Source organism: Chlamydotis macqueenii, chromosome 5, assembly GCF_036417535.1.
Source record: "Chlamydotis macqueenii isolate bChlMac1 chromosome 5, bChlMac1.mat, whole genome shotgun sequence".
Taxonomy (NCBI): Eukaryota; Metazoa; Chordata; class Aves; order Otidiformes; family Otididae; genus Chlamydotis; species Chlamydotis macqueenii.
This window is the reverse complement of record NC_141560.1, coordinates 59,761,392-59,773,292: the sequence shown is the minus strand read 5'-3', so window position 1 is coordinate 59,773,292 and position 11,901 is coordinate 59,761,392. Positions and strand designations below refer to the sequence as shown.

At 44.8% G+C, this 11,901-nt stretch overlaps 1 protein-coding gene across 1 annotated transcript in view; it reads left to right on the top strand.

Moving 5' to 3' along the window:
- The first annotated feature begins 2,426 nt into the window (after positions 1 to 2,426).
- LOC147600600 (signal peptide, CUB and EGF-like domain-containing protein 2) overlaps positions 2,427 to 11,901 on the top strand; it is a 57,922-nt gene continuing 48,447 nt past the window's right edge. The window contains 4 exon segments of the mRNA XM_086750211.1: positions 2,427 to 2,523; positions 4,964 to 5,086; positions 5,522 to 5,647; positions 8,937 to 9,071. Of these exon segments, the coding sequence (XP_086606337.1) occupies positions 2,427 to 2,523; positions 4,964 to 5,086; positions 5,522 to 5,647; positions 8,937 to 9,071 (481 nt within the window).

Below are 11,901 nucleotides of genomic sequence, written 5' to 3'. Positions count from 1 at the left end.
GGGGAATCCTGGCCAGGAGCCGCATTACTCCTCCCCCTCCTTCTTCACTGACCTTGGCGTCTGCAGCTGTTCCTCACAACAGGCTGGTAGATGTCTCTCAGGATCTCCTTTTTACACCTTATTCACTTCTCATCTCCTCTCCACTTCTTGCAGCCAGGCCGGGCCAAGTTGGGCCCAGTCGGCTGCCTGGCGGGAGGCCAGAGGGTGAGGCCTGCAAGGCCCATGAGGCTTGCACCTCCCCCTCTCTGCCCCCCGCTCAGCTGCTTCACATCTTCTCCTCCTTTTTTTCCTGTTTTCCCCTACTTAAATACGTTATCGCAGAGGCGTTATCACGGGACATTCTGCTACCAATTGGCTTGGCCTTGGCCAGCAGCGGGTCCGCCCTAGGCCCGTCCAAGTCCACTGAACAAAGGGGAGCAACTTCTAGCAGTTTCCTACAGAAGCTACCACCTTAGGCCCCCCCTCACTAACAAAACCAGAACAAGACTTTTTCTAGCTTCTCGCTCTCAGTAAAGATACCTAGTGTGCTCATCTGTCATTTTGACTCTATAGCTGAAATAGTTAAGAAGGCTGCAGAAAGACATCCAAGTTGAGATCTGAACTTCTGTCTCTTTTGTGTCTTTGAAGAGATGCTTTAATAGCAATTCTTCATCATAAACAAATGAATATTATATGTGAAATTATAGCTAGGATCCTTCCCAAAGCACTTTGAGATTTGTGTATAAGAAATGGTTTCATTAACTAAGATAAATTTAATACTGTTCCCATTTGTTTTCCAAGCTATATTGAGCTCTTTTGATCTAACTCAGGGATTCCCAAATATTTGTGTGTCACTTTATATTTTAGTATACGAAAGTAAATAAGATGCATTGCTTTTACTGTATCACAGAAAGCTTTAGTTGTTTGAGTATGTGTCTCTTCAGTGTTTCTTACTGTTTTTTCTGCTATACTCTTCGTATGTAGATTTTACATCTTTCATCTAATCTTGTGCTGAATTTTAATTAAATTAATATTGGTCAACTTCACTGAGGAACCTTGACTGGAAAGTGCCTGAAATATGTAACATCTTTTCTGTAAGGTAGCTTGTAGCTATGTGCCTCAATAGGACATGGCTTCTCTGATAGCATTTGGGATAATTGTAGAGACACCTTGACTGATATCCCCAGATGAGAGGTGCATGGATGTGTGAATTCCTGTTGCAAATGTCATTGTTTGTTCATGAGATCGTGGAAACTGTTGAGGAAGTCTTCTTTCATTTATTACTTTCTACTGGTAGGGGAGGTTTGGGGTATGATGCAAGGCTGGAGAATCCTTGGAGTGTTTAATGAGCAGCTTTATGCATTTATAGATGAGTTTGACTATGACTGAAACCATCCAGGAGGTAGAATAGATTGTTTCTGATTGGATTTTAGAAGTGAGTAACTTTGATCATTTCAAAAGCAATGAAGCCTGATGCTCCAGTGAGAAAGGGAAGTGGTAATTTATAGCTACCATTAAGGAAATGAAGACAAAGACAGAGGGAAAGTTTCACTCTGAAGATTTACTAATGTGTGTAAACCACCCTTACATCTAGAAATAGCTTGGTATTTCTCACAGAACAAAACAAAAGAGAAAAGGTAGTGAAATGGGTATGGGAGGAAGAGGTGGAAAAGAGTACTGCCTGCTTTTACTTGCACTGTGAGAGTTCAAACAACATTTAGGAAATTATGTTTTCAGTGAATAATGGATAGGCTGTTTCACCTGCCAAAGGAAGGACAGATGTGAGAAATCCCTGACTGGAAAAGGAGGTGGGATGGGGACAGGGGTGGTGGTGTGATGTTGTGGGTTCTGGTAAGGTCTCCAGACCGGGACTTAACATGCTGCATTTGGGTGTCATTACTTGGTAAAACTTGTAATACTGTATTTTTTAAGAAAGATGAGCAAGGCTGGAGTGAGTTGTGTATATGTGGGTTCTGACAGGATGCAATTGTACAGGATCGTTACATGGGTTTGTCTCTACTAGAAAGAGATCGTTTCATGGGCTGCTTCAGAAAGGGGAGCGTCAGTTCCAAGACACTTGCCACTGGAACCGACAGTCTGCATGTGTTTTTTTTTTTTTAATGTACCTCCAGGAAGCACCGGCTTTCTGAGACATCTGTGTTTAGGGTGCTGTGCAGATGTTCGAACGCTGGTGTCGTGGGCGGATGGCTTGGTGCAGGGTTTTAATGTGGGTGGGGCGATTCGCGGGCAGGCGGGTGTGCTCATCGTCCCCGGGTGCCGCGGGGAGGCCCGGGCAGGGGCGGCCCGCCCAACCCTCGCCGCCGCGCCCCGCGCCCGCTGTCAGTGCGAGGCGGGCCGTCCGTCCGCAGACACCTCCCTCGCTGGGCCGCGGGCGCCGCCTCCCGCCCGCCGGCGGCAGTAGCAGCGCAGCTCCCGCAGCGCCATCGATGGGGTCCGGTAGCCGCCGCGACGCAGCGGGGACGCGGGTGCTCGTGCTGCTGCTGCTGTCCGCACCGGGCGCCCTCGCCGGCCTGCCCCTGCCCGGTGAGTGCTGCGCCCTCGCCTCGCCTTCAGCCCTGGATAGCGGCTCCCCCCGCGGGGCGCCTGGGCGTCGCTGCTGGCGGGGGTTTCACTGCCCCGCGGCCCGGGGGGTGGGCAGGCGGGCAGCCGGCTGGAGGAGGACCTTGGCGAGCAGCGGCCGTTGCCGACATGAGGTGCGGCCGTTGGTGGGGCGAGCGAGGGACAGTTCCCGAGGTGAGGTGCGGTGCGGCCGTTGGTGGGGCGAGCGAGGGACGGTTCCCGAGGTGAGGTGCGGTGCGGCCGTTGGTGGGGCGAGCGAGGTAAATGAGGTGCGGCCGTTAGTGGGGCAAGCGGCGGCCGTTGCCGAGGTGAAGTGAGGTGAGGTGCGGCCGTTATCAAAGCGGGGACGCCGCTCCTGGCGGGGCGCTGCCGGCACCACTAGTGACTCTCACGCCGGTTTCCAGGCGGTCCCTCCTTGCAGAAAGGCCGACCCCAGAGGGGTAGGACACCTGGGCAGCGTCTCGCCTTTGCCAAAGGAGCGGCGAAGTAAACTTGGCGTGTATCAGGACTTAGTCTGCCTTTGGTCGCCAAGGAATAAACCTAATAATTCTTCCTGCAGCCTCCTCCACATCTGCCTTAGTGCCAAGTCTAAGGCTGTGATGTTCGCTCACAGTCTCCTCTCCAGGGTCTCTCTTCAGCTCAGGCTACTATCACTCCATGAGGAAATCTCACTCCCTATGCCTAGTGACTTTTTTCTAGCCCTGTTTTCCACGCTTCTGTATGCATTAATGCTGGGGTTTTTTTTGCTGCTGTATCTTCCCTGTGTGCTGCAGACCACAGAGGGTTAGTGTAAAAATAAAATAGTGGAATGGCCGTTTTGCCACTGACATGAGATCTAGTTTATGTCTCTGTACCATAGCTTTGAGAGCAGCCCCCCTTGAGCAGCAGATGTGTCCCTCTGCCCCCCGGGCCTGGCTGGGAAGGGGAGACCTCACCATGCAGGGAGTACGCAGCCAGTGCATGCGGCTAATGCTTCTTTCTGCCTACTGTCTTTCATTCCCTACCCATCCTTTCCTCCTGCCCCATCTACCTGAATCCTGCTAGCTGGAGGCCTCTCAGCAATTCCCTGCACTACTCCTTGCATGACTTCCTCCCTCAATTCACTGCTTCCCCTATTTTTTAATGGGTGCTTGACTTTTCCACTTTGTGAGGAAGTGGATTCTTCCACTCTCTCTGGCTGTTTTCCACCTTCCCCTTGCTTACTGGAGGTGGTATCTGAGGACTCCATTGCTGTTATTGGTTCTGTGTGCACCTGAGTGCCAGGAGAGTATCACTGCTGTAGCACTGGCTCTCTGCCTTGTTTCCCACTGCCAAACGCCATTAGGAGTTAAAACTACATGAATACTTTCTGAAGTTGGCAACTGCTGCTGTACCTACAGCCATATTTTGTGATTGGGGGGAAAAAAAAAAAAGAGATGAATTGCTATAATTGTAAATGGAAGAGGTGCTGGCTGAAATTCCCCATTAGAAAGTGATCCTCACTATACAAAGTGGCTGACTTTAAGTAGTCACCTTCTGCTGATACTCCTGCAATTCATCCTATTATTTTAGGAGTCACTTTTTGTACCTGTGTAGGGTGCTGATTCTGCAATTCTTCCTTTTAGTTAGTTGCTGGAAATATTCCTGTTTCTGTGTCTGAATGAAAAACTGCTGTATGAAAAACTTCTGCTGATGTCTTTTGCTGTCCATAACTTTTCTTCCTCCTCTTCTGTCTACACTTCTTCATCTTCAGGACTTCCTCCTGTTGGTGTTCCCCTTTCTCCTCATTTCCTCTGCTCTGCAGTTTCCACCTGGATATTTTGCTTCGGTATGCTGTGCTTTGTGATGGCTCACCAGGTGATTTGGCAATGCTGCTCACCAGATACTATTCTTGTATTTAAAAAATTGGCATTATTTATAAATTATGTATCTGTTTAATGGTAAGTCAGACTTTTAATGTGTTGGTGGTGCTTTTGAGAGTACAGTTCTGTAAACTCCCCTTCTCAGTTTAAAAACTGGTGATGTCACAGGTGTGGTCAAGAATTCTTTCAGTAACTGTTTTTTGTTAACCAGAAAGATGAACATTCTCCAATGAATCTCTGTAAAACTGTCAGCTAAATCTCGTGGAGGATCTAGCCCATAAGTAGATTATTTTGGATGTACTTGTAAGTGGGTACAAAAGCTTAACACAAGCTTATCTGAATTGCATACAAATAAGCCTATATGCAGGTAGAGCATTATACAAATTTTAAGTTCCGATACAGTCTCTGCATGTTTCTGTCCTGACTCACAAATATATACAGTACGCATGCACGTGCCACAAACAGATACTCAGCCTTACATCAGCTCACCAGTGATATATGTAGAGGAGACATGCCCTGTTTTCCACCTTCTGACATCCCTTCTGAATCTTGTCTTTTCACAGATGTGGATGAGTGTGCCCTGGGTCTTGATGGCTGCCACCCAGATGCTATTTGTCAAAACAACCCAAAGCTGTACAAGTGCACATGCAAAATGGGTTACACTGGCGAAGGGAAGAAATGTGAAGGTGAAGTGATGGAAGCACTGCCTGTGTCAGCGTTGGGTGTTTCTAAAAGGATAGACACTTAAAAATAATGGCGTAGAATACGGAGAGTTATTTTAAACCAAAATAGCCAATATCTTCACCTGATTTACTTCTTGTTCACAAAATTAAAGGCAAATAGATTGCATTGCTTTTCCCCTAGTAGTATCGCTTGTTCTAATATTACTTTGTTGTTTAACCAGCAGCCTTAAAAACTGCAAGGTAAAGCTACACGGGAGTCTCAGGGCATTTTGTCACTCTTTAGAAACATACAGCAAGAAATGTGTTAAGTATCGTCTACTTGCAAGACAATTATGACTTTGCACAGCAGTTGCTGCTCACATTTACACAATCCTATCTCTAACTGTCTATAACACTCAAACAAGAATCCATCATAATGACTTTTGCTTTATCCCTTAGACATTGATGAATGTGATAACGACTTAAATGGAGGCTGTGTCCACGAGTGTTTCAACATTCCAGGAAATTATCGCTGTACTTGCTACGACGGCTTTATGTTGGCTCATGATGGGCACAACTGCCTGGGTAAGAAGTGTGTTCGTGAACATTATTAGTGGTGATGCTAACATGACCCTTTAACTGCATCTATGGGAAATGCATGGCGATCTGTTGACCTGAATCAGCTCAGCTAGAGAAGAATGGGACTAAGGAATTCCAGGTACTGGTATACCACCCCAGTGTGGCTCTTTCCCCCTCTGTAAATCAGGAGGGTAGTTGTGCTACATTTCTGTTAAGTGCTTTGGGTTAAAATGTGTGAAGTGCCATCTATTATCACACTAAATTAGTTTATGTAAAAGAACATATGCTATCATTGTCTTTTCTGTTCCAGAGTTAGTTTAGGATCGGTTCTCAGGTGTGTTTCCAAGCTTAGGAACCTTCTCCCTCATACATCTATAACATGTGAGCTTCTCACCCTTACTGCCTCTGGGTACTTCCTGACATGCAAGCTGTAAGGAAAGGACAATTTGGAGTGTGCAGTAGCTGTATATGATAGAAGCCACTGAAGTACAGAGGGACTAAGTTAAATGCTTGGAATTTCCCTGGGTGGTTAGTTTGCAGCACAGTACGCAACTCTGGAAACGTTTTCAATCCTGGCAACACTCCCTTGACCCTGCCCGCACACACTCACTCTCACCCTCTTTTTCTTTTCCTTGTTTAAGACCTCGATAGTTTCCTTCTTTTTGTGTGCCAATCTTTAAAGAAAAAATATGAAAATCTTTAAAAAGTGAAAATCTTTAGAAGTGAATAACAAGACCCTGTGGTTTTACTGTGATAGCATTCAGCACACAGTGCAGCAGTGTACAAAAATGCATGTGTTCCCAGCCTGTTGACAGTGTGATATGCTGTTGGTGTTACTTCCCTGGGACAGAGCCTCATGCTTATGAAGCTGTCCTGCTTCCAGGACCCATGCTGGGTACCATGTGTGAGTCTGTCCTGCGCTGTGGTACCTGTCCCGTTTACCTTTTCAGAGATGGCTCAGTTTTTCTCTTCTGCTGCGCTAAGTGTGGATGTGCCTGGGCAGGCTTCCATACCCGTGTCAGTTAGAGGGAAACTTGCTCTCACAGCAAAATGTTAAGACTGTAGTTAGCATGGCTGGGGTATTTCCCACTAGTGTATGGCATATCAAGTGGAGGATCAGACCATCCCTAAACTGTATCTTCTGCTGCGACAAATCAGAAAAGCTCTGGAGTATTCAGTGGGTTTATGTTGGGTTTTACCTGCTGGGAACCTGATACATGCCCACATATCAGCTTAGTTACAGTGGAGGACAGGCTGAACTCGCTAAGTTCCAAGTATTTCACTAAAGAAAGTAGAGAGGTAAGCAAAATATCTGCTGATACTTCAAAATAATAGGAAGGCCATCTTATTTTTCTCTAGTGCATTTGTGTAAACACACAGTGGAGTTCAGTTGAGGTTACCATGAAGGGCTGAATGTGAACCAACGCAGTGCCACCAAAGGGTGTATTTTCTTTGTGTCCAGTAGCCCCTCTAGAGCATACTTTGACTGATTTGTTTGTGATCAGTAAGACACAGTTATTAACTTAGACCAAAATAGACTACCTGCTATGTTACTGGGAAAGCTGCTCAATATTGCATGGCAGACTTTTAAGAAATAAAATAAAATTTAATTGACATACAATGACGTTTTCACCACTGACCTGCCAATTTTAAGATGTGATGTAAACGTTAAATAAATATTTTGTAATGCAGCAAATTGGATCACATCTTCTCTTCATCTATTTATTTACTTTGTTCATGCCAGGATTGCCCTCCTCTCACCCTTATTTTTGAAGATCTTGGCTGTGTGCCTGGGTTTAAGCCAAAGAGACAATTACTTGTTGGAAAGAGATGATTTTTTTTGGAAAGCTTTCCAAGGTCTGTAAGACAGAAACATCTGCTGGAGTTCAAATCTGTAGTACTGAAGACTTATGGTGGCTTTTTATTCATGATTGTTTGCACATTCGTATCGCTGTAGAACTCTAAAATACTCAGCTTCTCTATGATGGAGATATGTCAGCTGCTCTTTTTGCTACAGCAGGTCACATTCTTTTGCATCCAATTGGCTTAGTCATTGCCTTCAGTAGAAATTAAATCTGTTCTAATACTATGTTGTGCTTCTTACTAAAAGCCTTTCTCTTTCTCCTTTTTTAGAAGACAGCTGCTTTATGCCAGAAATGCTACAATGTTAAAATAAAAACATTGTATTATTAGCACTATTAGACAGGAGCAATGAACAGAACAGGGAGCAAACATGATGTTCCGTATGATTTTGCAGATGAGACCAGTGCTTTGCCTTAGCAACATTTTGTCCTGTTTTTAAAAAGACTGAGTGTTTTTACTTCCTGTTCAAATTGGCATTTCTGAAAATTAGGCTAGGAAAGTTCTTTGCTGGTAAGGGTTACAAAAACCTGCACTTACTAAGGGGTAAAATTCCAAAGAATTGGAGGTAGGGATGAGCATCCTGTTGTTCAGAGGCTTAGCTGAAGTTTTTCTACTCTTGTTTCTCTTGGTTATCTTGCAAGCAGAGCCTTTCTGTATTCTCTGGTATTGTTGAAGCTCTGGGTATTGCAAAATCGACATTAAAACTATTTCCAGAACTTCTGCTCTTTCCTTGACTGCAGTCAGGCAACACAGCAGCAGCCTTAATGGTAAGTGGTGATGACCTAGAATTGAGGGTGGATGATAATAAGTCAAACTAAGCATCAGAACAGGTGTGATGTATGAATTCTAGCTAGAGTTGAAAGTAAGAAGCAGGGGATAGGTTTTAAGCTGAATTTATTGAGGTTTGTATTTTTCTTTTTCCATCTTGCTTCAGAACGAGGAGCTTTCTGAAAAAAAACCACTTTTTAAAGCTTGAATGGGTTTGGAGCAAAAGTTGTGTCCCTCTGAGCAAGAAAGAACTATGTATGGATACTCATCCTAGATGTAAATGTGCTAGGCTGCAGAGTGGTAATACTGTCCAGCTGCACTGAACAGAGTACATTCACATAGATGGAGTGTGGAGCCCTGCTTCTCGCTCCACCAAGTCTACTCTGCCTTAATTGTAACCAGTAACTCTGGTTAGCTGGCCAGCATTTCTTGGGAGCCCTGTAACTGATTGGGCAAACTGCGAACAGAGGAAGAGCAGCAGCAAAAATATACTTTCCCAAGGGTGACAGCACAACAATAGGCTAGCTTGGAGTGTCTAAGCTGCATGGGCAGTTACATGCCAAGTAGATGTCTGTCTGTACTGCATATTGAGCGACTGCTGCTGATATGGGTGTATTGCTGTTAGTACAAAGCTGATCTCTCTTTTTTTCTCTCTCTCTTTCAGATACAGATGAATGCATGTTCAACAACGGTGGTTGCCAGCATGTTTGTGTCAACACTGTGGGGAGCTATGAATGTCGCTGTAAGGAAGGATTCTTTCTAAGTGATAACCAGCATACATGCATCCACCGCTCAGAAGGTACTGACTGCTTCCCTCCAGGCACCAAGTAGGAGTTTTTGACAGAAGCTAACTGCAAAATCTTTAAAGCAGCTTCAAAAGTATTTTTAGGTTGAGTTTTTCAAAGCTGTGAAGGGTCTTGAAGTCTTCGCTCCTTTTAAAAGGAAGAGTGTCTCAGAATCTTCTAAGTGACTTTGAAGACTGTTTACATCCCTCTGCCCCTTTGATTCCACCTGTATATCTGCAGTTTTGTGCTTGTTGAAGACTGTACTGCTGTACTCCCAGTGTACTCTATCCTCTGTTGTGCAGCTGAGCTGTGTCCTGATCCAGGGAATGGCAACAAATTGAAGGACAGTGAGTTGTGATCATTTCCATTGGCTTTAGTTACAGGGCAATACCTGCATTACCTTTTAGATTCCCTGCACAGTGTTTAGGTTTCAGCTGAGAGATTTATTGTTTGTCAACCCCAAAGGTATTCAAGTCACCTTCTTTATTTTGAGTGAAACCTTTACAGAACGACCTTTGAGAGATCAAAGAGCCTTGGATATCTAATTAGACATCAGATTGAACAGAATTATTTTGGATGCCCTTAGGGAATACTTTAAAGTGGTTGCTCAGATCAGGGAGTTGTCCATTGAACTGTACAGTGAATATCTTACCTAGAAGTACTTAAAGCTGCAAAGCTTTCTTTAATCTATGGCTTATCATTGGCATGACTGTAAGAGGAGTCTGAGCGTGAATAAACAAATCTCACTTTAAAAATCCCCGTAGTGAAGAGATCAACATTTATAGACATATATGGCCATCCACAGATGAGTGCACTGAGATGGCTGTCATCTGACATAGCTAAATTGATAATTTATTTGAATTTGTATTCTCAACTTCTCTGGTACTGGACTTGGTCTTACAGGGGTCTGCTGATGCTTGGTGATTTCTCAGGCCATTGCTCAGCTTGCCACTGCAGGAGCTGAGCTAGGAGTGAGGAAAAGCAGGAAGGCTGCAGTGGTGGCACAAGGCATTTTCCTTCATGTTGCCTTGCTAGCAGTGATTTCTGTTTGTGTGTGTATAGATGATGACTCCAAGGATGAAAATCAGTTGCTTGAACTCCTTGTCTTGTCCGATGCCAAGGGAGGAAAAACTTCCAATTCTTTGTATTCTTATTTGCTACTACTTGAGTACATTCTACTTTCCTGAACTAACAGCAGCAGCATTTCTGGTCAGTAATATTTGTTCCCTAAATTGTACCTTTGGAATTCTACCTCAGTTTTGTTAGTTTTAAAGATGCAGTTAATTTCTTTTAACTTTTTTTGGCAAAGAAAGCTGTTTTTCCGTAATACCAAATTTCCACTTAATTTAGTCTTTTGTCTCTTTGAAAAAGAAAAATAAGGGGAAAAAAGGTGCTTTATTTTTTCCTAAAAATAACTAATTTAAATATATTTTTATGGACTGTTTTTGCCTGAAATACTTTCTTCTTCATACCGAAACGCTCAAGTGTTTTGGTTTTCTGTGAAGCCATTTTCAGGCTATCATACTGTGACTGCTTCCCTCCTGATTCCCCGCCTCATTACTGTGAAGAAGTGCTCCATGGGATTCCCCACTTTTTTTTTTCTTGGGTGTTTTAAGTCAAATCTCATTGCTTTATCTTTCACCTCACTTTGTTCTCTGCTTTTCTGCTCATCGCTAGGTCTTCTATTCTCTGCCTTGTGTATGTATTAGTGTATATGCTTTATTAATTCTCTTTTGAGACCTCACAGCGTTGATTGAAACAGCATTTAGCACCTACTGCCTAGACTGTCTATTCAGTTTTGCTTCTTATCTGTAATGTGAGGGAGTATTTCCTTCCCTGTCTCCCAGCCCAAACAAGAGAGAGCATACATTAATGCTTGAGAGACCCTCCTAGTGGTCTGCTGGCCTTTGCATACATAGAAAAAGAGTGAACTGGAGTTGAGACAGGAGAAATAGAGAGACTTGAGGCTGTTGCATAGCTCCTGGTGAGCAGTGTGACAGGGGAGCCTAAGAGTCACCTGCTCTTCCAAGTCCATCTGTAATTATCCTCTGGGTTCCCTGTCACCTACTCTCCCATGAGACTCAAGGTCTGGTGGCTATTAGAGGAGAGTTTGATAATTAAAGTTGATTTTTCATCTGATACGACTGTCTTGGTCTGTAGCACAGGGGTGCTCTGAGGGGCTTGATGCTTCTGCCTAGGCCCTGCTAAAACCTCGGGAACTCAGAGTGTCTTGGGAAGTTGTGCACAATCCTATTTTTTTCCTTGGCTGTCTGCTCTGAATGAGGAAATACGGTGGGCACTCATCTGAGAGCAAAGGCTGCAGCCCCAGCTGGAAGGTCTGCACCAGCTATCCCAGTGGTGGCCGATGCCTCTGTGCAGACAGAGCTGCTGAAGGGAGAGGCTGCAATGCAGACCTTGGACTGCAGGAAGTGCCCTATCTGCAAAAGATGTACCCATGTGGAGGAGCTCCTGTGGCAGGTGACTGAGCTGCAGGTGGTGGTCAGGGAGGCCGAGAGGGAGCTGGATACTTGGTTTCAAGCACAGTCTGCACCAGAACTACAGCCCCCAGCCAAACAGCCAAAAACTCCCCCACCGACACATGCAGAAGGTAAGCAGGCCAACGATGTTGGCTGTTGGGTGACAGCATCAGTGGAGAAGGGACAAGCAATGGATATCATCTACTTAGACTTGTGCAAAGCTTTTGATGCTGTCCCGCATGACATCCTTCTCTCTAAACTAGAGAGACATGGGTTTGATGGACAGACCACTTGGTGGATAAGGAGTTGGCTGGATGGCCGCACTCAGAGAGTGGTGGTGAACGGCTCAATGTCCATGTGGAGACCG